Source organism: Mobula hypostoma, chromosome 14, assembly GCF_963921235.1.
Source record: "Mobula hypostoma chromosome 14, sMobHyp1.1, whole genome shotgun sequence".
Lineage (NCBI taxonomy): Eukaryota > Metazoa > Chordata > Chondrichthyes > Myliobatiformes > Myliobatidae > Mobula > Mobula hypostoma.
Genome location: NC_086110.1, coordinates 25,397,508 through 25,425,489, shown reverse-complemented (window position 1 = coordinate 25,425,489; position 27,982 = coordinate 25,397,508). Strand labels below are relative to the sequence as shown.

The following is a 27,982-nucleotide window of genomic DNA, read 5'->3' as shown; positions in this document are numbered from 1 at the left end:
ACAAAGAGTAATGAAGAAGGATGGCAGATGTTTACTTCTGTGTGTTTTACAAGTAATCATGGAGAGACCCGAGAAATTGCAGCTTTCTGCCAATGATTGGAGAAAAGTAAAGATAGTTTTGAGGGAGATGATGGAAGCCTTGATGGAATATGGTAAACTAAATAAAGATAATTTTGGATTAAGCTAGAAGGGACAGCTTTAGACAAATTAATATAACAGTCAATGAGCATATGGAGAAACATTTTTATTTAGTAGATTTGTTTGATCTGAAATGCAGTGCCTGCAAAAGTATTGGAAGCGGATTCAGTAATATCTTTCAAAAGCTAATTGAATAAGTACTTGAAGATGAGCTTTACTGGGCTAAGGCAAAAGAGCAATAAAGTAGGACTAATTAAATGGCTCTTTTTAAAAGCCTTAGCATTTAAGTGTTAAATCATTAAATTATACTGTGTTTGTCAGCATTCATGTAAAATGGTGCACTTCTCTTTAAATCAAAATAATTTGAAGTGTACTTACTTTCTTCAGAAAGCTTCATTTTCCTTAGGTAGAAACTCCAAAATTTGACCTATAAGCATCCAGCAACTTGCCATAATTTCAGTTTCATAGTAATAAAGTATAATTGCAAAATACTAAAAATACTTTGTACATTATACAGTATTTGAGAACGAAAAACTAGCATTTCATGTTTCTGACTTTTCCATCAGAACCAGTTTATCAGAACTGGATTTCATAAGAAGTCATCAAGAAAAAGTATTAATTCTTATTTTCTCCTGAAATGCTGATAACTCGCTACAGTATTTGTACTATTTTCTGTCATTACTTAGGATTTCTAGAGTTTTTGAATTAGGAATAGGTAAATTTAGTTCTTTTACTAAAAAAAAACCCTGAACACAGTTATGCCCTCTGAATAGAGTTTAAAAACTGATGTCAAGCTAATTAGAGAACCAATTGAATGATCCACTGTTGGTTTCTTAAGTTGAAGTAAAAATGCTAAATGGATTTCTAGTTTGCAACTATCTGGTAATGCAAAGTGTTTGTTGCCAGGGATTTGTCAGTGGTTTCTTTCTTATTAACACGTGTTCTTTTCCAGAAAATGTATTTGGTTTCCCTTATTGCCAGAGGAGGTTTTTGGTTTCAGTCCTGTACCTCAGAAGAATATAACAACAAATATGCATCAGATAGTGTATTGTTTTTAACCAGTGATTTGTTTTGACTGTAATATTGGTGTTCTCATACAGCATACTGTTACGTACCCCGTAACTGGGTTGCCAAACCAGCAGAAATGGATCACTCAGTTGGAGTCTGGAGTACTAGAACTAAGAAAGTTTTATTAAAGAAATAAGCAACACAGTAATCAAAAGGATAATAAATGCAACAGTTCAGCAATGATAAACACACGTGCACAGAATTAAGATAACAGCATCAATCAAGCTCTATCGTTGTCTAGCAGTAAATGACCAAATTTCAAAGTGACTCAAAGTTCAGTCCAGTTTAGTAGTTCAGTTCGCAGTAATCGTTGCCATGGCGATGGACAACGTGGGGGGAGAGAGAGAGGGAACAGGAACAACTGATCATTCAGACACGGCTTCACTCACAGACCGGCGATATGGCTCACAAGCAGCTTTTGGGCAGGTCCTTGGTGATGTCACCTGAGGTCACCGACTGTGACCCCTCCTCCAGATGCGGTCGATCCTCTGCAGTGAACCCGGCACCCAGGCAAGGGCGGACACACACCGGGTTCCCGCTGATCGTACCTTTCCACCCTGGCCGTTGTCCGATACTTCCCACCGACTCGTGAGAGGCGTACCGCTTCCAGGGTCTCGTTACCTCGGGTGGCGTGTGTGCTGCCTTAGCGAACCTGTCCCTTTTTATCCCCCTGCTGGGGTATCGCCTGTCCATCACTTCAAACAGTTCAAGGTTCAAAGGGGGGAGCCGCTCCAGACAGCTCTCTCTCCCCCGTCCCTTCATTACACATCTCCAGACGCTGCTCCATTGTTCCTTATCTCTCCTTCCCCTGAGGGCAGGTGGCAGACCACTTGCTGGTGTCACTGATGCTAACCAAGGCCAGCAAACATCTTAATTTTATGTGTATTCTCGTCACAATACAAAGAAACAGATTTTGCCATTTTTTAAGGAAAAATCTTAGAGGAAGGTATCTGAAGAATTCTTCTCAAGGAAAGACATACCTGAAATGTTTGGTATTTCAAGTTGTGCCATTTGTTCTTTTGCAGGAACAGACTTATGTTCTTAACATTATGTCAACCTTACACAAAAGTGGAAGTTGAGGTAAGATTATAACTACTGGGCAAACCAAGCTTGCCTTAGTTTAGAATTTGTATTGTGAAAGCTTCTCAGGAGAAAAAAATATTGAAAGGAGATTTGATCAAGATGTTTGAAAAGCTTGAAAGATGTTTAATAACTCTGATGCAAAAAAAACTTGGCAGGAGAGCATACACTGACTTACATAAGTAATTTAGTCATTTTAGAAGTGGCTGATGACACAAAATGTACTTTTGAAGTGCAGTGGTGCACATTTTGTCTAAATTTTATGCTGCAACATTTTCTGATTACTACTTCCATATTCAAGGAAATGTAAAAGTGCACAGCTTGCAGAGAAGTAGACAATTTTAAGGGGTCAGAGACTGCTGGTTCTCTGAAGAATGGAATATAAATGATCAAATACATTGCCAGCCCTGTGTATTCAATTGTTTTAAAAATAAAATACATGCCAAAATTGAACTAGAAATTAAGAAACGATGTCATTCCTGCCAAACTAAGTCAAAGATCAGTAAAGAAATTGAAATCTGAAGAGAAGAGTAAAAAAAACATGATCTGGACTGTCATGCGAATCGATTGTAGTTATTTTAAGTTCTCTTTTCCTGTTTGCTTTTAAACTAGGTTATTTTGAGCAATTAGAATAGATTTCAATGAAGTGTTACTATATGGTAACATGAAAGTGATCACATGACTATAACTCTTCACTCTGAGCTAAAATGTGGTAAATAACAAAATAAAGGATGAATTTTACTATCTCCTTTATATAAGATCCTTGTACAGACCTACAGGTATTTTAAATCCAGCTTCTGTTAGATCCTGCGTTGCAACTTGATGAGAGATAGGAATTCAGTTGGGCCAAGCCTTACAACATCACTATACCGTTTCCTGCCTACTCCAGGTCATGTACTTGCATCCTAAGCTAAAGCAAAATTTAAGTTTCACATCCTTACAGATTTGAAACGAGATTCCAGAATTAAATTCAAAATCAGGTTTTGTTATCACTGTTTTATATGACATGAATTTTGTTGTTTTGCAGCAACAGTAAAGTGCAAAGACGAAATTAATATAAGTTATAAAATGAAAAATAGTGCCATTAAAAGAAATAATGAAATATTGTTCATGGAGTGTTCAGAATTCTGATGACAGCAGGGAAGAAGTTATTCCTGAATAATTGACTGTGGGTCTTGAAGCTCCCATACTTGCTCCTTGATGGTAATAATGAGAAGAGCCTATGTCTCGGATGGTGATGGTTCTGAATGACAGATGCAACTTTCTTGAGGTCCTGTCTCTTGAAGATGTCTTTGATTGTGCCTGTGATAGAACCAGCTATGTCTACAGCCTCTTGTAATTCTGTACATTGAACACTCCATATCAGACTGTGATGCAACTAGTCAGAATGCTCTACCCTGTACATCTACAAAAAAATTGAAACAGTCTTCGGTGACATACCAAACCTCCTCAAAGTCCTAATGAAGTAGAACTACTGGCATGCCAACAATGTGATGGGCCCAGGACAGATCCTCGGAGATGCTGACACCCAGAAAATCGAAGCTGCTCTTCCTTTCCACTGCTAGCCCGAAAATGAGGATTGATGCGTGTTCTGCCAACCTCGCCTTCCTGAAGCCCATCCCCACCGTTGAGCACATCTACACAAAACATTGTCACAGGAAAGCAGCATCTATCATCAGGGACCCCCACCACCCAGGAAATGCTCTCTTCTCACTGCTGCCATTAGGGGGTAAAAAAGGTACAGGAGCCTCAGCACTTAGACCAACAGGTTCAAGGACAGTCTCTTGATCCAAAGGGGATAACTTCACCCGCCCCGTCATTGAAATATTCCCACAACCTATGAACTCACTTTCAAGAACTCTTCATCTCATGTTCTTGATGTTTGTTGTTTATTTTTATTATTATTTATCTTTGTATTTGCACAGTTTGTAGTTTTTAGCACCCTAATTGAACACCTGAGTTAATGTGTTCTATTATGGTTGTTTTTCTATTATGGACTTACTGCGTATGCCCACAAGAAAATGAACCTTAGGGTTGTAAATGGTGACATATGTGTACTCTGATAATAAATTTACTTTGAACAATTTCTTGGTCTAGCAAGGTTGTTATTGTGACAACTCTTAACCAGCTGATCCATCACACACATGTATCTTATTATTGCCATCAGAGATTTTACTAACAACAGAGGTATCAACTATGAGTGTATAAATGACACTTGAGTTGTGTTTAGTCACACAGTCATTAGTGGGGAGGGAGTAGTGCATTGTGATAAGCACACATCCTTGAGGTATGTCTCTATTGATTGTCAGCGAGGAGATGGTATCATCAAACCATTCTGACTGTGCTCTCCTGAAGAAATTGAGGATTCATTTGCAAAGGAAGTTACAATTGCCCAGGTTAAGAAGCTTAGTTTTTAATACTGGGGGAATGACTAACCAAGCTGTAACTGATGCACAGCAGCCTGACATACGTTTCGCTGTTGTCTGTGTGCTCTCCGAAGTAGAGAGAGAGCTAGTGGGACTGTCTGCCGTAGACCTGTTGCAATGGTAGGCAAATTGCAGCAGTTCCTGATTCTTGCTCAAGCAGGAGTTACTTCCAGCTATAACCAATCCCTTTAAGCACATCATAACCAGTTGATAGTTGTTGAGGCAGATCATCCTACTCATATCAGCAGTATTATTGTTATCCTTTTGGAGCAGTTAGCAACCTCTGACCAGAGCAGTGAGAATTTGAAGATGTCCTTGAACACCCCCGTCACTTGGTTGTCACAGGTTTTTAGTACCCAATCAGTTAACACTACTGATGCCTTGCGAGGGTTTATCCACCACCGCAGTATAGTAGCAACACTATCATTATGCTGGACATATCCATATTATTCTGTTTAAAATAGACTTGACTAAATTATTGATTAAAATCCTTGAATGGAATGCTGCTCAATTCATACAGGAGTGTATCTTATTCATGAGTTTAATCATAAATTATGAGGCTATTCTTATTCATTGCCTTTAACAGTTGCTCCTTCCAATAATGTAGTCTTTATTTTAAGTGGCCTTTTTAACATTTTAATAGAATTGTTGCAGAAATATAATTTGAACAGGGCCATTGTAATAGGCATTATTTTGAGTTATTAATGCAATTTAATTTAAAAAATGAATGCATTTTGTAATCAATGTGCAGAGTATTTTCGCTGTCTGATTTTGATATTGGAAAACTGGAATCTTCCCATACACCAATACAGTGATTAGCATTCAAATAATCAAAGTTAAAGAATTGAAGAGAACAGAAAGGAGCATGTGCAATTGGGAGAGAACACCCAAGATTGAGTACATTGGAGGCACTAAAGTGCTGGTAAGGTGAACAGATGGAACTGCAGGGCTAAAATGAAACCATTCATTGAAGTTTCTCCATGCAGATGTCAGCTCATCTGCAGTATACAGAAAAAGGTAGATTATCTTTTAGCGCATCTATAGATTGGCATGTGTGACCTTCTGGATATCAGAGAGTCATGGCTGAAAGATCAGAAAGCTTAATATCCAAGGATACACATTGTATCAAAAGCACAAGCAGGTAGACAGAGGGGATGGAGTGACTGTTGGTTTAAAAAAAAATTCTTAGAGGTGACATATATAATCCCTGAAGTAGAGTTATGAGACTGTAAGGGTAAAAAGACCCTGATGGGAGTTGTATATAGGCCCTGAACAGTAACCATGATATGGGATATAAATTACAATGGGAGATAGAAAAAGCATGTAATAAGGACAACAATAATTTCAATATTTCAATATGCAGGTACATTGGGGAAAATCAGGTTGGTGCTGGATCCCAAGAAAGGGAAGTTGTAGAATGCCTAGGAGATGGCTTTTTAGAGTCCATAATGAGAAAGGCAATTCTGGATAGAGTGTTGTGTAATGAACTGGTTTAAGGTAAATGAACCCTTGGGAAGCAGTGATCATAAAGTGATCCATCCCAGAGATGAAGTATTCTAAAGGGAGGATGAGGCAACCGTGGCTAACAAGGGAACTCAAAGACAGCATTAAAGCAAAAGAGAGGATATATAATAAAGCAAAATAAAAGTGGAAAGTCAGAGGATGGTGAAGCTTTTAAAAGCCAACAGACGACAACTAAAAGAGCCATAAAGAGAGAAAAGATGAAATATGAAGGTAATCAAGCCAATAACATAAAAGAGGATACCAAAAGTTTTTTTTCAGATATATAAAGAGTAAAAGAGAGGTGAAAGTGCTGCTGGAAAACTATGCTGGAGAGGTAGTACTGGGGGACAAAGAAATTGTTGATGAATGTAAAAGGTACATTGCGCCAGTCTTCACTGTGGAAGACACTAGTTGTATGCCAGAAATTCAAGAGTGCCAATGGGCAGAAATATGTAGTTGCTATTACTAAGGAGAAGGTGCTTGTGAAACTGAAAGGTCTGAGGGTAGATAAGTCACTTGGTCAAGGTGAACTGCATCTCAGGGTTCTGAAGAGGTACAATAGCTGAAGAGATTGTAAAGACGTTATACATGATCATTCAAGAATTGCTGCATTTTGGAATGGTTTCAGAGGACTGGAAAGTTGCAATTGTAACTCCACTCTTTAAGAAGGGTGGGGGGGGGGAGGCAAAAGGAAGGAAATTATAGGCCAGTTAACCTGACTTTAGTGGTTGGGAAGATCTTGCAGTCTGTCATTGAGGATGAAGTTTCAGAGTACTTGGAGTCACTCCTAGAACTTGAACATTGTATGGCATTCTCCTTCAAAAACAAATAGCAATTTTGCAGTCAAAATCCCCAGATGCAGAGAGTTTTTGTTTACCTAATGATCCATCAATAAGTTGAATGCCCTTTACAAATCTTTGGGAATTGTGCACTATCAACCTTGTACTTCTAATTAAATATGTGTAGCTGCTTAGTTTCCAGGATGTACTTTTTATAAAGAAAAATAAAGAAGATAATACATATTTTCTGAGGATGTGCACTGAAAAATATAGAATACCATTTTGCTCTGAGCACCATTACCAGTCTTGCTTAGCCCTAACTGACTTTAACAAATGGTTAATCATTGGGTGGTTCAAATTTCTCAGTGCGGAAAATGAAAAAATAAGTGCTATATAACCTTCCCCACCCACTCACATTGTTTGAACCAATATGTTCTTGGGTGCTTACAACAAAAATTCTTTTCATTAATATAAATTTTCTATAATTACCCAAGTTACAGAGTGGATATTTATTTGTTGTGCAATGCATTTCTCTAACTTCCTGTCCATCCATTCATAGTTTCGTTTTAAAAATGTAATTGTGTTTATACTTGATGCACCGCAAAGGAACATACATTTTATTCCACAAAATCAAGATATGAAAGCTATTGCCAAAGTACTTTTGAAATATCATGGCTGGGTAAGTAAACAAGGCAACTAATTTACAAGCAACAGCATCTGGTGAATGGCAGTGAGATAACATAATGGGAACACCATTAAGGCAGTGACTCATGTGAGCAGCTCCTGTGGAAATCTTCATATATTTCTGTTTTAGACTGCTACATCTGAAATCCACTGCTGCAGCCATGGACAATACAGCAAGCAAACTCATTTTAAAGTGTTTAAAAAAAAATCTGTTGCTTTTCAAAGTCGAATCTCAGACAGCAATCTCCGGTTGCAAGTGCAATTCCTCTTTAAAATAGCGGGAAAGAGGATGCCGCACTGGATTAAAAGTTTGTTTAAGGAGAAGAGGGTTCAGAGTTCCACTACTGTCTATTCTGCTGGGAAATGTACAGTCTTCGGAAAATAAAACCGAAGACATCAGAGCAAGATTGTTGTACCAGAAGGACGTCAGAGATTGTTGTGTGTTTTGTTTCACAGAGTCATGGCTATCAGCTGCCATTCCAAATGTAGCAATACTACATACGAGCTTCACGATTCACTGCCATGATAGGACTGCTGAATCTTTCAAAGTTAGAGGAAATGGAGTATGATTTATGACTAATTCCCTGTGATGCACAAACATGACAGTTCTGTTTCAGTCCTGACGTGGAACATCTAGCAATCAAGGGTCACCCACTATGTCTGCCGTGGGAGTTTTCAGCCATAGTCTTGGTGTATATTCTATCTCAGGCCTGTGTCAAGCAGGCTCAGGATAAACTGAGCAATGTAATCAACAGGCATGAAGCAGCACACATTAATGCCTTTCCCATCATTTTGGGGGATTTTAACCAGGCCAGCTTGAAAAAGTCCCTAACTAATTATCACCAACTTATGGAATTAGAGGAGCTAACACAATGAACCACTGTTATAGCTCCATTAAGAATGCTTACTGTGCCATCCCACGCCCACATTTTGGAAAGTCTTATCACCTGTCTGTACTTCTACTCCCTGAGTATAGGCAGAGACTGAAGACCACAGTGCCAGTAAAGAGGACCAAGAGGTATGGATAACAGAGGCGGAGGAGAACTTGGAGACTGCGTGAAATCAGTGGACTGGACAATATTCCGGGATTCATGTTCAAGTCTGAATATGCCACAGTTGTCACTGACTTCATTAAAACCTGCATGAATGAGTGGTTTCCTACAAGAACATACCGTATATACCCTAATCAAAAGCCATGGCTGAATCAGGAGATTCATAGTCTGCCAAGGGCTAGATCTGTGACATTCAAATCTGGTGATCTAGGACTATACAAGGTCAGATACAGTTTACAGAGGGCTATCTCAAGATTAAAAGAACAACTCCAATTGAAGTTAGAGGTTGAATTGGATGCACAGGAACTCTAGCAGGGTTGACAGACCATTACTTCCTACAAAGTGAAAACCAATGTTAGGAATGTCGGTGATGCTTCGCTCAAAGATGAGCTCAATACCTTTTATGCATGCTTGGAAAGGGAGAACAAAACTACAGCTACGAGGATACCTGCAGGATCCAGTGACCCTTTGATCTGTCTTGGAGGCCAATGTCAGAACATCTTTCAAGAGAGTGAATGCTCACAAGGTAACAAGCTCTAATGGTGTACCTGGTAGGGCTCTGAAAACCGGTGCCTACTAACTGATGGATGCGTTCAACGACATTTTCAATCTCTCATTGTTACAGTCAGAAGTTCCAGAGGGGCAACAATCACACCAGTGCCCAAGGAGTGCAGGGTGAGGCTGCCTTAACAACAATTGTCCAGTAGCGCTCACATCTACAGTGATGAAGTGCTTTGAGAGATGAGTCATGGCTAGAATCAACTCCTGCCTAAGCAAGGATCCAGACCAACTGCACAATAGTTGTACAGCAAATACAATCTCATTGGCTCTTCATGCAGCCTTGGATCACCTGGAAAATACTAATGCTCTCATCAGGCTGCTGTTTCTTGACTACAGCTCAGTGTTTAACACAATCGTTCCTAAGGTTCTGATTAAAAAGCTCCAAAACCTAGGCCTCTGTACCTCCACCTGAAACTGGAACCTTGACTTCCTCACCAGAAGACCATGGTCTGTGTGGATTGGTAATAACATCTCCACCTCCCTGATAATTAACATTGGCGCACCGCAAGGATATGTGCTTTGCCACTGCTCTTCTCTCTGCTCTCCCAGCCTTGACTGTGCGGCTAGGCACAGCTCAAATGCAATCTAAAGCTTTCTGATAACACAATATTGTTGGCAGAACTTCAGATGGTGATGAGAAGGCATACAGCAGCGAGATAGATCAGCTGGTTGAGTGGTGTCGTGGCAACAACATAAGCAAGGCCAAAGAATTGATAGTGGACTTCAGAAAGAGTAAAGTAAGGGAACGCATACTAGTACTCAGAGGAATCAGAAATGGAAAGAGTGAGCCATTTTAAGCTCCTGGGCTTCAACATCTGAGGATCTGTCCTGGGCCCAACATATCAATACAGTTACAACAAAGACATAACATCAGCTATATTTCATAGGAGTTTGAGGAGATTTGGTATGTCATCAAAGACACTTGTAATTTTTTTTTAACAGATGTATAGTTGAGAGCATACTTACTGACTGCATCATTATCTGGGATGGTGGGGGGTGGGGGCACTGCACAGGATCAAAATAGGCTGCAGTAAGTTGTGAACTCGGTCAGCTCCATCATGGTCACTAGTCTCCCCAGCATCCAGGACATCTTCAAAGAGCAATGACTCATATAAGGTGGGATCCATCATTAAGGAGCCCATCACCCAGAGGGGAGGTACAGGAGCCTAAAGGCACACACTCAATAATTCAGGAATAACTTACCCTCTGCCATCGCATTTCTGAAAGGACATTGAAGCCATGAACTCTACCTCACTACTTTTTCTTTTCTCATTATTTAATTTTAGTGTATATTTACTGTAATATAGTTTTTATTATGTATTGCAATGCACTGCTGCATAATAACAAATTTCATGACATGTCAGTGATATTAAACATGATTCTGATAACTGAAAAAAGGGTAATTGGAATGTGCAGGATAACTCTTGTTCTGTAACATTGGGAAATCTTGGCTGGTATCATAGCATCATTTAAGAAGATGAATAAGACCTCAGATTGGCATTGGGAAGATGACAGTGTAGCACTCCTTTGGTGTCAAGTGACAGCACAAATTGTGATGAAGTCACATAATGGGTGAAAAACACAACCTGACTACCTTGCTCAAACCGTACATAAGCCATTGAAATGCACAACTTGATATTTTTATATTTTTGTTCAAATCATTCAGCAGACATCCTATATTTAACTGTTTATTCAATAATCTGTATTGCAAATGGCAAGTTTGAACAAAAAATAGTTAGGTTTCAGTGGAATGACCAGTGTGTGTGGACCAGTGTTAGAGTGGGGAGCTCAGGTTTTGGCTCATTGTTTAGGTGAGGATGTGCAGAAGCCATAGGTAGATATTTTCATTTAATCTTTCTTTCATTCTTTCTGCATTTAGGACAGTGGGGATGTCAGGCAGGATGGTGGATGCTCCTTTTGGGGGATGTGGGAATGCAGGGAGACCTGTAGTGTCCCTGTCGACTATACCTGCAAGAAGTGAATCCAGTTGCAGTTTCTAAAAAGACCAGAATAATAGTTTAACATGCAGCTAAGGAGATGGTACAGGAGGGAGGGCTTCAGATTTTTAGATCATTGGACTCTATTCCAAGGCAGGTGGGATGATTTGCATCTGAACTGGATGGGGACTAATACCTTTGCGGGAAGGTTTGTTAGTGCTGCACTGGGGTGGGGGGGGAGGAGGTGGATGGTTTAAACTAGAGTTGCAGGGAGGTGGAAACCATATTGTCACAGCAGATAGTGGAGCGGTTGTGGGGAAAATTGTTGTTAAGCCTACATACAAAATCAGGAACCGAAAGGTTGAACATGTTGAGACTATTGTAGGAAAGGCAGATGCACGTAGGATCTGGATCAGCACGTGGAATTTTGACATTGTAGCCATTAGTGAGACTTGGTTGCAGGAGGAGCAGGACAGGCAGACCAATGTTCTGGGGTTCTGTTGTTTTAGACGTGATAGAGCAGGAGGGATTAAATGGTGAGTGGTGACATTACTGTTCAGGGAAAATGTCATGGCAGTGCACAGACAGCACAGACTGGAGAACTCATCTGCTGAGACTCTATGGGTGGAACTGAGGAATAAGAAAGCGATGACCACCTTAATAAGATAATTTAATGATGATCTTAACATTCCACATATTGATTGGTACTCATATTATAAAAGGGCTGAATGGGATAGAGATCGTCAAATGTGTACAGGAAAGTTTCCATAATCAATACACAGTAATCCCAACTAGAGCGAGTGTGATACTAGATCTCCTATTAGGGAATGAGACAGAGCAGGTGACAAAAGACTATGGAGGGGAACACATTGCATGTCATGATCGTAATGTCATTTGTTTCAATATAGTTATTGGATAACAGGTTTAAGCAGCCTTGGTTTTTGAGAGATGTTGTAGTCCTGGTTAAGGAGGAGGTGCTTGGCAGGTAAAGGTAGGAAGGAACAAATAAAGTAAGAAATCCAAGACAGCATTTAAGGAGGAAATCAGGAAGGTTAAAAGAAGGCATCAGATTGCTGCAGCAAACAAGATGAAGGAGAATTCCAAGAACTTCTACAGATATATTAAGAGTAAAAGGATAGCAAGGGAAAAATTGGTTCTCTTGAAGATCGGAGCTAAAAAAGATGGGAGAGATAGTAAATGGATTTTTTTACCATCTGTATTTATTCAGGAGATGGACATGGAAGTGAAATAAAACAGTAGTGAGGTCATGGACTGTATACAGAGAAGTAAGTGTTTGCTGTCAAGGCAAATTAGGGTGGATAAATCACCAGGGCCTGACAAGCTGTTCTATCAGCCCTTGTGGGAGGATAGTGGAGAAATTTCAAGGTTCCTAACAGATATTTTTTGCCATAGTGACATGCCGGAGAATAAGCCGGGAAATTAAAGGCCAGTGAACCTGGCATCAGTAGTGGGTTAGTTATAGGAAGGTAGTCTAAGAGACCGGATATACAAGTTTTTCAAAGACAGGGCCTGATTAGGAATAATCAACATTGCTTTGCTTGTGGTAGGTTATGTCTAAGCCATCTTTTTGGAGGAAGGTACTAGGAAAGTTGATGAAGGCTAGGCATTGGTTATTGTCTACATGGACTTTAGGAAGGCTTTTAACAATATCCCACATAGGAGGTTGGTCAAGATGGTCCAATTGCACGGCATTCAGGATGAGGTAGTAAATTGGATCAGACATGGGTTTTGTGAAAGAAGCCAGGCCAGGGGGTGGTAATAGATGATTGCCTCTCTCACTGGAGGCCTGTGACGAGTGGTCTGCTACAGGGATTAGTGCTGGCTCTGCTGATTGTTTGATCTGGATGATGATGATGTAGTAAACTGGATCAGCAAATTTGCAGATGACACCGCGACGGGGGGCATAGTGCACAGTGAGGAAACCTATCAAAGCTTGCAGCAGGATCTGGACCAGCTGGAGAAATGGGCTGAAAAAAATGGCAGATGGAATTTAATGCAGACAGGTGTGAGGTGTTACACTTGTGGGAGGACCAAGTAGGGAATATTATACACAGTAAGCGGTAAGACACTAATGGGTGTGGTTTAACAGAGGGATCTGGGAATACAGATTCATAATTCCTTGAAAGTGACATCACAAGTAGATAGTGTTGTAAAGAGAGCTGTTAGCACATTGGCCTTCCATAAATCCAAGTACTGAGTACAGAAGTTCGGACATTATGTTGAAGTTGAATAAGATGTTGGTTGGGGCTAAATTAGATTATTGTGTGCATTTCTGGTCACTTAGCTACAGGAAAAATATCAGTAAGTTTGAAAGAGTACAAAGAAACTTTACAAGGATGCTAACATGAGGAATTCTGCAGATGCTGGAAGTTCAAGCAACACACATCAAAGTTGCTGGTGAACACAGCAGGCCAGGCAGCATCTCTAGGAAGAGGTACAGTCGACGTTTCAGGCGGAGACCCTTCGTCAGGACTAACTGAAGAAAGAGCTAGTAAGAGATTTAAAAGTGGGAGGGGGAGGGAGAGATCCAAAATGATAGGAGAAGACAGGAGGGGGAGGGATGGAGCCAAGAGCTGGACAGGTGATTGGCAAAAGGGATATGAGAGGATCATGGGACAGGAGGCCCAGGGAGAAGGAAAAAGTGGGGGGGGGGAACCCAGAGGATGGGCAAGAGGTATAGTCAGAGGGACAGAGGGAGAAAAAGGAGAGTGACAGAAAGAATGTGTGTATAAAAATAAATAACAGATGGGGTACGAAGGGGAGGTGGGGCATTAGCGGAAGTTAGGGAAGTCAGTGTTCATGCCATCAGGTTGGAGGCTACCCAGACAGAATATCAGGTGTTGTTCCTCCAACCTGAGTGTGGCTTCATCTTTACAGTAGAGGAGGCCGTGGATGGACATGTCAGAATGGGAATGGGATGTGGAATTAAAATGTGTGGCCACTGGGAGATCCTGCTTTCTCTGGCGGACAGAGCATAGATGTTCAGCAAAGCGGTCTCCCAGTCTGCGTCGGGTCTCGCCAATATATAGAAGGCCACATCGGGAGCACCGGACGCAGTATATCACCCCAGCCGACTCACAGGTGAAGTGTTGCCTCACCTGGAATGACTGTCTGGGGCCCTGAATGGTGGTAAGGGAGTAAGTGTAAGGGCATGTGTAGCACTTGTTCCGCTTACACGGATAAGTGCCAGGAGGGAGATCAGTGGGGAGGGATGGGGGGGACGAATGGACAAGGGAGTCACTTAGGGAGCGATGTTGTCAGGGCTTGAGGACCTGAGTTATAGGGAAAGGTTAAAGGTTGAACTTTATTCCCTAGAGTGTAGGACAATGAAGGAAGACTTGACTATGACCAAATGGAGTGGTATAGATGAGGTAAATTCAAGCAGGTTGCGTGATATTAGAACTAGAGATCATGCATTAAGGGTGAAAGGTGAAATTTTTAAGGGGATCATGAGTGGGAACATCATTCAGAAGGTGGTGAGTGTGTGGAACAAGCTGCCAGAGGAAGTAGTGGATTCAGGTTCAATTTCATCATTTAAGAAAAAATGGAATATGTACATGGATGGTAGGGGTATGGAAAGCTATGTCCCAGGTGTAACTTGATGGGATGAGGCGGATTAATAGGTTGGCATGGACTCGGTGGGCTTAAGGGTGTGTTTGTGTGCTGTAGTGTTTGATGACTGTATTACTACATAATTTTATTTTGATGCAAACATTATGTTTGTTTTGAATTACTGGCTCAGAGTGAATTGTTGTCTTTTGGCTATAACCATAATATTAGTAATATGCAGAAAATTCATTGTAGAGCACTTTTTAATGTATAGATGCTAAATACTTTCTCTCTAAATGGCTGGTGTAAAACTATCATGATGAACTTTGCAGTTTTTGCCTGTATACGTACCAAATGCTGAAGAACGATGTGATCCCTTCCTCTATGGCAACAGAGTTCGCAGTATTATGGCAATGTAAGTGGCTTACAGCAGCTCATTTTCTATATATAACTTTTTTCTGGGGGAGGAGGCTGCCCTTTGGTTTTTCTTAGGTTATTTCACATTTTCTGTAATGGGAAAATATGCTTTTACAATAGAGACATAACATTTCAGTTATGTCTTATTTTCATTGTTTGAACATGGTTATTACTGTTCTATCTGGAATAATTTAAATGGTGTTAATGGACATATAATATGTTGGGAATGCCAGTTATGATCATCTTTAAGGCAAGTGAAAATCATGCTATTATTAATTTTGATTCCTATTATATTATCCTTATTTCTGTAGAGAATTGGATGTGCCAATGACAGATCATACATTTGAAGATTGCAGACTGATGATTTCAGCAGGCGAACTGACTTTGCCCATGGAAGCTGGCTTAGTGGAGTTTACCAAAATTAGCAAGAAACTCAAGTATGTAAATCCTAACTTTTATGGGGTAGTTTAGATGGTTGTTTCAGGTTTGAGGTTGCATTTTTAAAATAAGAACACAAATCCTTTGAATTTTTTTTCAAGGAACTATTGAACCAATGAATGCAGTTATTTGAAACATTAAATCCTTTTCATGTTCTGACAATTTAGAAGTGATTCATCTCTTCATTATTAAACATTAAACAATAGTTCCCAGAAACAAAAGATAAATGAAAATGTGATCTTGGCAATACCTACAGTAGCTCTTGCTGGAAGGGCATTTTAGTGAGCCCTGGTATTTGTAGATTTAATGAGTGTAAAGAAACACTCTACTGTCACATCAAAAAACAGTTGAGGTAGCGCAATATGTGAAATAGAGTGAAATATTCAGAGAGCAAGCTTTCAGTAATGAGTAACAAATGATTCTGCATCTCAGATTAAAAAGTGAATTAATTTTAAGATTTAAACCTTTTTTAGTTCTGTTGTATTTAATTTCATTTTAAATTAAAATAGCTAATGTCCCCAGAAATGAAAAGAGCACATTTAAGTGCAGCAGAGATATGAGGAGTATTTTAAAAAAAAAACAGTCTGTGATTTAAAAGTCTGCTAATCTTTTGTCTAATGTGTGTAGAGTCGCAGAGTACTACAGCACAAAGCCTGGCCCTTCGGCCCATCTGATCTGTGCTGAGCTCTTATTCTGCCAGGTCTCATCAATCTGTACCAGGTCCTTAGCTCTTCATACCCCTCCCATACATATCCCAATCAAAACATCTCTTAAATGTTGAAAAAGAACCCCGCATCCATCACTTCTGCTGGCTGCTTGTTTCACACTCCATTAGTGAAGATATTGTCCTTAAATAATTCACCTTTCATCGTTAAACTATGACCTCTAGTTCTAGTCCTTCCAATCTTAGTGGAAAAACCTGCTACATTAACCCTATTAATACCCCTCATAATTTTGTGTATCTCTATCAAATCTCCTCTCCTCCTGCCCCCAATGAACCCCCCCCCCCCCCATTCTCCTATGCTCCGGTGTATAAAGTCTGAATTAGTTCAACCTTTTGCTATTACTTTAAATCCTCAAATCCTGGCAATAGCCTTGTAAGTTTTCTCCAAACTCCTCCAATCTGATTATATCTTTCCTATAGGGAAAGGTAACCAGAACCATAAGATACAGGAACAGAATTAAGTCATTTTACCCATTGAGTCTACTCTGCCATTTCATCATGGCTGATCCAATTTTCTTCTCAGCCCCAATCTCCTGTCTTCTTCCTGTGTCCCTTCATGCCTTGACCAATCAAGAATCTATCAACCTCTGCCTTAAATATACATAAAGACTTTGCCTCCACAGCTGCTTGTGGCAAAGAATTCCACAGGTTCATCAATCTCTGGCTACGGAAATTCCTTATCTCCATTCTGTTTTGAGTGTGTGTCCTCTGGTCTTAGACTCTCCCATCACTGGAAACATCTTCTGTACATCCACTCTATCAAGGCCTTTCACCATTCAGTAGGAACTCAGCAGGTCGGGCAGCATCTGTGGAAATGATCAGTCTATGTTTTGGGCCAGAAGAAGGGTCCTGGCCCGAAACGTTGACTGATCATTTCCACGGATGCTGCCTGACCTGCTGAGTTCCTCCAGCTTGTTGTCAGTGTTGCTTTGACCCCAGCATCTGTAGAGCATTTTGTGTTCACCATTTGGTAGGTTTGAATGAGGTCACCACTCATTCTTCTGAATTCCAGTGAGTACAGACCAAGAGCCATCAAATGCTCTTCATATGACAAACCGTTCAATCATGGAACACACATCAAAGTTGCTGGTGAACGCAGCAGGCCAAGCAGCATCTATAGGAAGAGGCGCAGTTGACGTTTCAGGCCGAGACCCTTCGTTAGGACTAACTGAAGGAAGAGTGAGTAAGGGATTTGAAAGCTGGAGGGGGAGGGGGAGATGCAAAATGATAGGAGAAGACAGGACGGGGAGGGATAGAGCCGAGAGCTGGACAGGTGATAGGCAAAAGGGGATACGAGAGGATCATGGGACAGGAGGTCCAGGAAGAAAGACGGGGGGGCGGGGGGGGTGACCCAGAGGATGGGCAAGAGGTATATTCAGAGGGACAGAGGGAGAAAAAGGAGAGTGAGAGAAAGAATGTGTGCATAAAAATGAGTAACAGATGGGGTACGAGGGGGAGGTGGGGCCTAGCGGAAGTTAGAGAAGTCAATGTTCATGCCATCAGGTTGGAGGCTACCCAGACGGAATATAAGGTGTTGTTCCTCCAACCTGAGTGTGGCTTCATCTTTACAGTAGAGGAGGCCGTGGATAGACATGTCAGAATGGGAATGGGATGTGGAATTAAAATGTGTGGCCACTGGGAGATCCTGCTTTCTCTGGCGGACAGAGCGTAGATGTTCAGCAAAGCGGTCTCCCAGTCTGCGTCGGGTCTCACCAATATATAAAAGGCCACATCGGGAGCACCGGACGCAGTATATCACCCCAGTCGACTCACAGGTGAAGTGATGCCTCACGGAATCATTTTCGTGAGCCTCTTTTGAACCCTCTCCGGTTTCAGCACATCCTTTCTAAAGGGCCCAGAACTGCTCACAATACTCCAAGTGAGGCCTCCCCAGTACTTTATGAAGTCTCAATACTAGATCCTTACTTTTATAGTCTAGTCCTCCTTGAAATGAATGCTAAAATCGCATTTTCCTCCTTTAGCACAGACAACCTGCAAATTTACCTTCAGGAAATCCTGTACAATGACTCTCAAGTCCTTTGTGCCTCAGTATTTTGTATTTTCTCTCCATTTCAAAAATAGTCAGCCCTTTCATTTCTTCTACCAAAGTGCATGACCATACACTTCCCAACACTGTATTCCATTGGCCACTTCTTTGCCCATTCTCCTAATCTCAATCCTTCTGTAGCCTCTCTCCTTCCTCTAAACTACCTGCTCCTCCATCCATCTTCACGTTGTCCACAAACTTTGCAACGAAGTCATCAATTCAATCATCCAAATCATTGAAATATAACATATAAAGAATCATTCCCAACACAGACCCCCTGTGGAACACTAGTCACTGACTGCCAGTCAGAAAATGCTCCCTTTATTCCCACGCTTTGCCTCCTGCCAATCAGTCACTGCTTTATGTATGCTAGAATCTTTACTGTAATACAATGGGCTTGTGGCTTGTTAAGCAGCCTCATGTGTGGCACCCTGTCAAAGGCCTTCTGAAAATCCAAGTACACACATCAACTGATTCTCCTTTGTTGGAATTATTTGAAGAAATAACCAGCAGGATAGATAGATTTGTCAGGTAATATTTGCCCTTTCGGAAACCATACCAACTACTGTCTGTTTTATTTTGTGCCTCCAAGTACCCTGAGACCTCATCCTTGATAATCAGGTCCAACGTCTCTGCCAATCTCTGAGGTCAGACCAACTGGCCTATAGTTTCCTTTCTTCTGCCTCTCACTCTTGTTGAAGAGTAGAGTGACATTTGCAATTTTCCAGTCTTCTAGAACCATTCCAGAATCTAGTGATTCGTGAAACATCATTACTAATGCCGTCACAATATCTTCAGCCTCCTCTTTCAGAACTCTGGGGTGTATACCATCTGGTCCAGGTGACTAATTTACCTTCAGACTTTTTAGTTTTCCAAGAACCCTCTCTCTAGTAACGGTAACGTCACACACTTCATGATCTCTGACACCTGGAATTTCCACCATACTGCTAGTGCCTTCCACAGTGGAGACTAATGCAAAATACTTATTCAGCTTGTCCGCCATTTCCTTGTCCCCCATTACTACCTCTCCAACATAGTTTTCCAGCAGTCCAATATCCACTCTTACCTCTCTTTTACTTTATGTATCTGAAGAAACTTTTGGTATCCTCTTTAATATTATTGACTAACTTACTTTCGTATTCCATCTTTACCTCAATGACTTTCATTAGTTGCCTTCTGTTGGTTTTTAAAAGTTTCCCAATCCTATAATTTCCCACTAATTTTTGCTCTATTATATCCCCTCTTTGGCTTTTATAGTGGTTTTGACTTCTCTTGTTAGCCACGGTTATGTCATCTTTGCTTTAGAATAATTCTTCCTCTTTGGGATGTTTATATCCTGTGCCTTCTGAATTGCTTCCAGAAATTCTAGCCATAACTGGTCTGCTGTCATCCCTGCCAGTGTTCTTTTCCAATCAATTCTGGCCAACTCCTCTCTCAATCCTCTATAATTCCCTTTACTCCACTGTAATACTAATACATCTGACTTTAGCTTCTCAAATTTCAGGGTGCATTCAATCACATTTTGGGCACCTGCCTCTAAGGGTTCTTTTAGCTTAAGATCTCTAATCAATTCTAGTTCATCGCACTACACCAATCCAGGATAGCTTATCCCCTAGTTGACTCAACTAAGAACTGCTCTGAAAAGCCCGTTTTATGTACTCTAGAAATTCCCCTCTCCTGTAATCTAGCACCAACCTGATTTTCCCAATCTACTTGCAAATTGAAATCCCCCATGACTATTGTAATATTTCCCTGTTGGCATGCATTTTCTATCTCATGTTATAATTTGTAGATTTTCTATCTCATGTTATAATTTGTAATCCTTACTACTGTTTGGGGATCTGCATGCAACTCCCATGAGCGTTTTTTTTTACGGTTTTATTCACAAAGATTCAACACCTTCTGATCCTATGTCAACTCTTTGTAATGATTTGATTTCAACAAAACAATGTCGCCCCTCTGCCTTTCTGCCTGACCTTTCGATACAATGTGTATCCTTGGACATTAAGCTCTCAGCTATTACCTTCTTTCAGCCATGAATCAATGATGCCTACAACATCATACCCGCCAATCTGCAAATATGCAACAAGTTCATCTACTTTATTCAGTATACTGTGTGCATTCGAGTATAACACCTTCATTCCTGTATTCACCCTTTTCGATTTTGTCCACCTGTTACATTGCAACTCATCCCGTTGACTGCAATTTTACCCTATCAACAGTCTCTGCTCACTACACATTGCCTCTGTTTGTAAACCAGCTACCTCATCTCCAGCACTATCATCTGCCTTTCCTACGATAGTTCTTGCATTGAAATATAAGTAGTTCAGGACACTAGTCGCACCTTTTGATTCCAAACTTTGTCAGAGGTCTTCCCAACATCTGCCTCCACAATCTGTCCACTAACTGTTCTGGGAGTCTGATTCCCATCCCCTTGCAACTCAAGTTTAAACCCAACCATACAGTATTAACAAGTCTTCCCACTAGGATATTAGTCCTCCTCCAGTTCAGGTGCAAACCATCCCTTCTGTACAAATCCCACTTCCCCTGGAAGAGAGCCCAATGATCCAAAATTCTTATGCCCTCCCTCCTTAGCCACATATTAAATTGTATAATTTGCCTAGTTTTGTCCTCATTAGCACATGGCACAGGTAGCAATCCTGAGATCACAACCCTGGGGGTCCTGCCTCTTAACTTAGCATATAGCTCCCTGAACTTGCTATGCAGAACCCTGTCACTTGTCCTACCTATGTCATTGGTACCTACAAGGACCACAACTTCTGGCTGTTCACCCTCCCACTTAAGAATGCTGAGGACTTGATCCAAGATGTCCTGAATCCTGGCACCTGGGAGGCAACATACCAACTGAGAATCTCACTCTCACCCACAGAACCTCCTGTCCATTCCTCTAACTAACAAATCCCCTAAGATGACAGTGTGTCTCTTCTCCCCTTTCCCTTCTGAGTAACGGAGGCAGACTCCATGCCAGAGACCTGACCACTGTGACTTTCCTCTGTTAGGTCAACACCACCTTCCCCTGCCCCCCCAAAAAGGGGTATGGCCACAGGAGTACTTTGCACTGATTCCTTAATCTCTTTCCCCTTCCTGACTGTCACTCAGTTTCCTGTTCCTGCACCTTGGGTATAACTACCTCTTCCTATGTCCTATCTATCACTCCTACAGCTTCCCAAATGATCCGGAATTCAACCAGTTCCAACTTCAACTCCTTAAGGCAGATTGTTAGAAGCTGCAGCTGGATGCACTTCTCGCCACAGCTGTAGTCGTCAGTGACACTGGACGTCTCCCTGCTTTCTCACATCCTGCAAGAGGAGCATTCAGCTGTCCTGCCTGACATCTCTACTGAGTAGAGAAAAAAGGGGGGAAAAAAACTTAACTGAGCTTTCCTTTCGCTTTCTCTGACTGAAGCCTCTCTTCCTGGAAGCCTTGAAGAGCTAAAGCTTCAAGGTAACCACTCCGACTCTGTCCACTCAGACAATGGCCACTGCTTTCCTTTAATTTGGTCTTGCTAATCAATCCCAAACGCTGATTCACCACTGGTCAAAGCTATTTTTTGTAAATTGCTGCAGAACTGTTAAAATCTCGATCACTGTCCTGATTAAAAGGTAGCTCTCTAATGCACTTCCTGCCGTGGATTGTTCCAGTCAGAAAACTGGCATGAAGCTCTGCTTTTAAATCTTGAATGCAGACCTGACTGAAAGGTAGCTCTTTTTACGCACTGCCTCTTGTTGATTGATTGCTCTCCAATTTAGAGAATCTGCTGTGAATCCCTGCCTTTAAAGTCTCGATTGCCATCCTGATTAAAGCCCTCTAACACATTCCTTGCTGTGGATTGTTGAACTACAATACTCCAAATTAGGCCTCATCAAAATCTTGTACAACTTCAACTGCTATACTCAATACTTTGATTTATGAAAGCCAATATGCCAGAAGCTCTCTTTATGACCCTATCTACATACCTATGACACCACTTTCAAGGAATTATGAAACTACGGTATATTCCCATAACCCTCTGTCATAGTGCATCTTTGGTGCTCCACTGTTCGCCGTGTAAATCCTACCCCAATTTGTCCTCCCAAAGTGCAACATCTTATACTTCTTTGCATTAAATTCCACCTGCCATTTTTCCAGCTGGTCCAGATCCTTCTGCAAATTTTGATAGCCTTCCTTGCTGTACACTATGCCCCTAATCATGGTGTCATCCACAAATTTGCGGATCTAGTTTACCACATTATTATCCAGATTGTTGATGTAGGTGACAAACAACAATGGACCCAGCACTGATTTCTATGGCACACCAGTAGTCATAGCCCTCTATTCAGAGTGGCATCTGTCTTTTTATTAATCTTTTTATTGATTTAAAAGAAACATAAATACAAACAAGAGGAGAATTATCTCAAATATAAATATATATATATATATATATCAATAACCATACGAACAAAGATTAAAATAAACATCAAAATCATTCAGTGTTAAGCTAGTGTATAATATATAATAAAAAAGAAAACAGCAATTCTCCTCTTTATCAGTTCATAAAGAGGAAAGAAAAAAAACTTTGAATTTTAAATAAGAAAAAAAAACCACTACAGTATACCAAAAAAAAAGGGACTGGGCAGTCCATTCTGAGGATACAACCAGAAAAGAAAAAGAAAGACTTTATGATCAAATCTAAAACTTCGAAAAAAAAATTGGAAGAGTAATAAATCAAATTAAATAAAAATATTGAATAAAAGGTCGCCAGATTTGCTCAAATTTAAAGGATGTATCAAATGTCCGACTTCTTATTTTCTCTAAACTTAAACAGGACATAATGAAGGAAAGCAAATAAAAGACAGTAGGTGGATTAGAATCCTTCCACTTCAGTAAAATGGCTCTCCTAGCCAATAAAGTTAAAAAGGCTGTCATACGTTAAGCAGAAACAGGAATATTTCCTGGTTTTTCATTGGGGTAATCCCAAATATTGCCATAAGTAAATTAGGTTGTAGGTCCAGATCCAAGACTTTTGACAATGTTTTAAAAACATCTCTCCAAAAATTGTCTTGCTTTATACAAGACCAAAACATTCAAGTTAAAGTGGCTGCTTCACTATTACATCTGTCACAAATAGGATTGATGTTGGAAAAAATATGTGCTATTTTATCCTTTGACATATGGGCCTAATGCACTACTTTGAACTGTATCAAGGAATGACGGGCACAAATAGATGAGTTATTAACCAAATGAAGAATCTTACTCCATTGATTATCTGAAAATGACTCTTGAACTTCCAATTCCCAGGCACGTTTAATTTTATCGTTCGATAACATTCGTAAATTCAATATCCGTTTATAAATTATAGCTATCAACCCTTTTTGAAGTGGTTTAAGCTGAAAAAAAACATCTGTCATATTAGGTGGATCAGCATAAGGGTAATTTGGCAGCAAACCACGTAAAAAAATCCTAATTTGTAAATATCTAAAGAAATGTACATTAGGTAAACCATATTTATCCACTAACTGAGAAAAAGACATTAAACAGTCCTGTAAAAATAAATCTGAAAATGTTGTTATTCTCTTAGTTTTCCAAATTAAAAAGGTCTTATCCAAAATTGATGGTTTAAAAAAAAAATTAAAATGGATATTACTAAAAAGAACAAAACTTAAAAATTTAAAAGAACTTAAAAAATCTACAAAACTGAAACCAAATTCTTAAGGCATCTTTCTACCACCACTCTCTCACTTCTCCCTCAAAGCCAATCTCTATTCCAATTTATTACCTCATCCTGAATACCAAATGCTGAACTTTCTGGACCAGCACCCCACGCAGAACTTCAAAGGTCTTGATAAAGTCTATGTAGACAATGTCCACTGCCAACCATGGCTAAGGACACTTTGAATGCTTTTGCCAGGGCCCCTGTAATTTCTGCAGTAGCCTTCCATAGGTCTGAGAGGTCACCTTATCAGGCCCTGGGAACTTGTATGCCCTAATGTGCCACAAGACAGCAAGCACAAATGTAATCTGTACAAATGTAAATGTAGTCTATACCCCAGTGCTATATTGCCTCAGTTAAATATATTCTGTGCCCGTCTGAGTAAATATAGATCCAAAAAATCCATTAAGTTTTCCTGCATCTCTTTCCACTCTATGCATTGGTGACAACATTGATCTTCAAATTGACTGATTTTGTCTCTAGCTACCCTTTTGATCTTAATATATCTACAGAAACCCTTGAGATTCTCCTTCACCTTGTCTGCTAGAGCAACCTCATGCCTTCTTTTGGCCCTCTTGATTTCCTTTAAGTGTTCTTTTGCATTTCTTATACTCTTCAAGTACCTCACTTGTTCCTTCTCTCTATGCACCTCCTTAACCTGGGCCTCAAAATCTCTGTAAACCAAAGTTCTCTTAACCTTTCAGCCTTGCCTTTTATTTTAACAGGAGCATCGAAATTCTGTACTATCAAAATTCCTCTTTGAAGACTTCCCACTTCCCAAGCATACATTTGGTAGAAAACAACCTATCCCAATTAACACCTGCTAGATCCTTTCTGATGCAATCAAAATTGAACTTCCTTCAATTTAAAACCACAGTCCGAGCACCAGTCCTATACTTCTCCATAATTACCTTGAAACTAATGGATTTATGATCACGTGATCTAAAGTGTTCCCCTGCACACACTTTGTCACCTGCCCTGTCTTGTTCCCTAGTGGGAGATCCCATATCACACCCTATTTGGGATGGATATATATATATATCAATAAAGTTTTTTCAAACATATTTGACAAGCTACCCATCCTGTCCCTTACTGTAAGGGAGTCCCAGTCAATAAGTGGAAAGTTAATATCACCTACTATAACCACCTTATTTTGATGAGATTGTTTGCTGTCTCTACAAATTTGTTCCTTTAAATCCCACTGACTATTAGGTGGTCTATAATATAACCCCATTAATGTGTGCATCTCTTTCTTTTATTCCTCAGTTCCACCCATATAGCCTCAGTAAAAATGTTCTCCAGACTGTCCTGTCTGAGCACTGCCATGATATTTTCCCCAACTAGTAATTGAACCAAACTTAAAACAAATTCAGCTATCATTCACCCATATATGGATAGAGCCAAATGAAACAGCATTCCTCTCTGGGGCCAAGGTGCAAAACATACACATCACAACACAATGCAAGGCACACAGCGCATTCAATATTGTGAACAGTCACACAAAAAATATACACCTTATAAATTATGTGTATATAATATATAAATATAAAAAATAGTTCCCGGCAGTTGGCAGACAAACATGCATGCAATCCAGCTTGTCATTCCACCGATCAAACACTGGAGGGCAGCACTGATGGGAGAGGACTGCTCCCAACCGAGCATGGATGCTACGTCACACCGCCTCCTGTATCTCCTCTCCTACACTGTAATAGCAGGCAAGCCCATGGCTTGAGTCCTAGTTCTCGCTACAACTGAGGCCATGCAGCTGCCTTACCGTCTGTTGCACCACCAAACAGGTCTGCAGTATCTTATATTATCAATGTTCAATAGGGTCTTATGATCACAAGTGAAATGTTACATTGCATGCCACCTTCGCGTACCAACTCTAATGCCTTTGTGTAGCAGACAGCAACACGATCTGCATCAACTCCAACTTCTTCACCAACAAACAGCTCAATGGTGGGGGAGACCTGCAGGACCCAAAGTTCTTGGAGTCCAGTATTGTCTTGCAATTGTAAAACAGACACTTAAAAAAAGAAAAATAACGCCTTTGGTTGGCCCGAGAGGCCGCTACATCCGAGCATGTCGCCATATGCAAAGCATCTGTTTGTACATGTTTCAATTTTTCTATAAGGGAGCCCAATGATCCAAAAATCTGAAACCCTCCCTCCTACACTATCTCTTTAGAAGCATGTTAAACTGTATAATCTTCCTATTTTTGGCCTTGTTAGCACATAGCACGAGTAGCAATCCTGAGATCCTAACCTTGGCGATTTTGTCTTTTAATTTAGTACCTAATTTCCTTATCTCACTTTGCAGGACCTCATTCTTCTTTCCTATGTTATTAGTACCAACATAGACCATGACCTTTGGCTGCTCACCCTCCTTCTTAAGAATATGTGTAATTTTAATCCAACTAGCTGATGCTAAGTCTTTTTATCTGTTCAAATATAATTTGAGGAGAAGGATCAGTAGAAAAGGAATCCTATATCCTAATGAAAGAATAACACGCTGAAATGTTAACTGTTTACCTCTCTAAATATGCTCCTGGACTTGTAATTCACATGATATTGCCTCATTTTCTCTGGAGTGGCAATATTTACTTTGTACCTCAGGTCTGGTTTTAATTGAACATGAAATTTGCAGTGCCCTGCTGAACCCCAAATTATTTTTGCATTTGAACATAGCTGACATTATTCTAGAGGATATTAGTATCCTCTGTACAAAGTTGAATTGCAGGTAGAACTTCAAGTATTGTGAAATTACCATGGGATTGGCAGTAGTGAGAATTATGGAATTAGAATTATTCATTTTTTGAGAGATCCATTTGTATGATCAGCAAAGAAGAAAATGCGTCTATTAGTGAAATATCATTGGAAGTAATGGAATTGAAGGAAGATGGATGTGGACTGGTAGAGCGAAGGAAGGAAGCTTGTCCTTGTTCTGGCTGACGAGAATAAAATTGTGGGAAAGGCCAAATATGATGCAAGGACATCCGCCTGTAATATTAACAATATTTTTCTTTCCATAGTTGGTGTCTGATTTCCCAGATATGCCAGCATGTCTTGCTTCATATTTCTGACATTTGCTGTTTTATCTCAATTCCAGCTTTTTCTTTGTTTTCTTTTGTTTTCCAAATGCTCTCTCATCAAGCAATTAGATGGCTCAAAGCATTGTCACCAGGACAACCTTGGTCTCCATTATCATATTTGTTGTCTCCATAACCTGAAACATCCCAAAAAATTGTTTCTTCTTAGAATGCTGCCAGACTTATTGAGGATTTCCAGTACTTAAGTTTCTGACAGCAGTTTTTCTTGGAGGAAATATAGAAGAGAATAAAGCTGATCTTTTGAATTGTCTCAGAACTTGTGGATTTTAATTTTTGTTTCCTAGTTTTTCACCCTGTAACTGTGTTATCTGCCTCTGGAATTTTGATCAGATATACTCGATAATGTAGAACCAGTCCTTTAATACATTTAATTTCTTGTTCAACTACTTTGCTTTACAACATACAATCATTGGTGGTAACCTGCCTCAAAGACTATCATGGAGTAGCACTTAAATCCATTGATGAAATGCTTCAAGATGATGAAACATATCAGCTCTCTGCCTGAGAAGCAAATTGGATCTGCTCTATTTTGTCTACCATCACAGTAGGTCTACAGCAGATTCTGTTGCATTGTATCTTCACTCAGCCCTTGAATATCTAGACAGCAAAGGTGCATACATCAGGCTGCTCTTTAACTACACCTCAGCATTCAGTACTATCATCCCCTCAGAACTAACCAATAAGCTTCAAGACCTTTGCTTCAATACCTCATTGTGCAATTGGATCCTCTATATCCTTA

At 40.2% G+C, this 27,982-nt stretch overlaps 1 protein-coding gene across 1 annotated transcript in view; it reads left to right on the top strand.

Annotated features, from left to right (window-relative positions):
• The window catches only part of lpcat2 (lysophosphatidylcholine acyltransferase 2), a 91,028-nt gene that overhangs the window by 32,749 nt on the left and 30,297 nt on the right, over positions 1-27,982 (top strand). Inside the window, exons 8-10 of the mRNA XM_063067436.1 lie at positions 2,232-2,286; positions 15,131-15,213; positions 15,527-15,652. Coding sequence (XP_062923506.1) covers positions 2,232-2,286; positions 15,131-15,213; positions 15,527-15,652 — 264 coding nt within the window. The remainder of the gene's footprint in view (positions 1-2,231; positions 2,287-15,130; positions 15,214-15,526; positions 15,653-27,982) is intronic.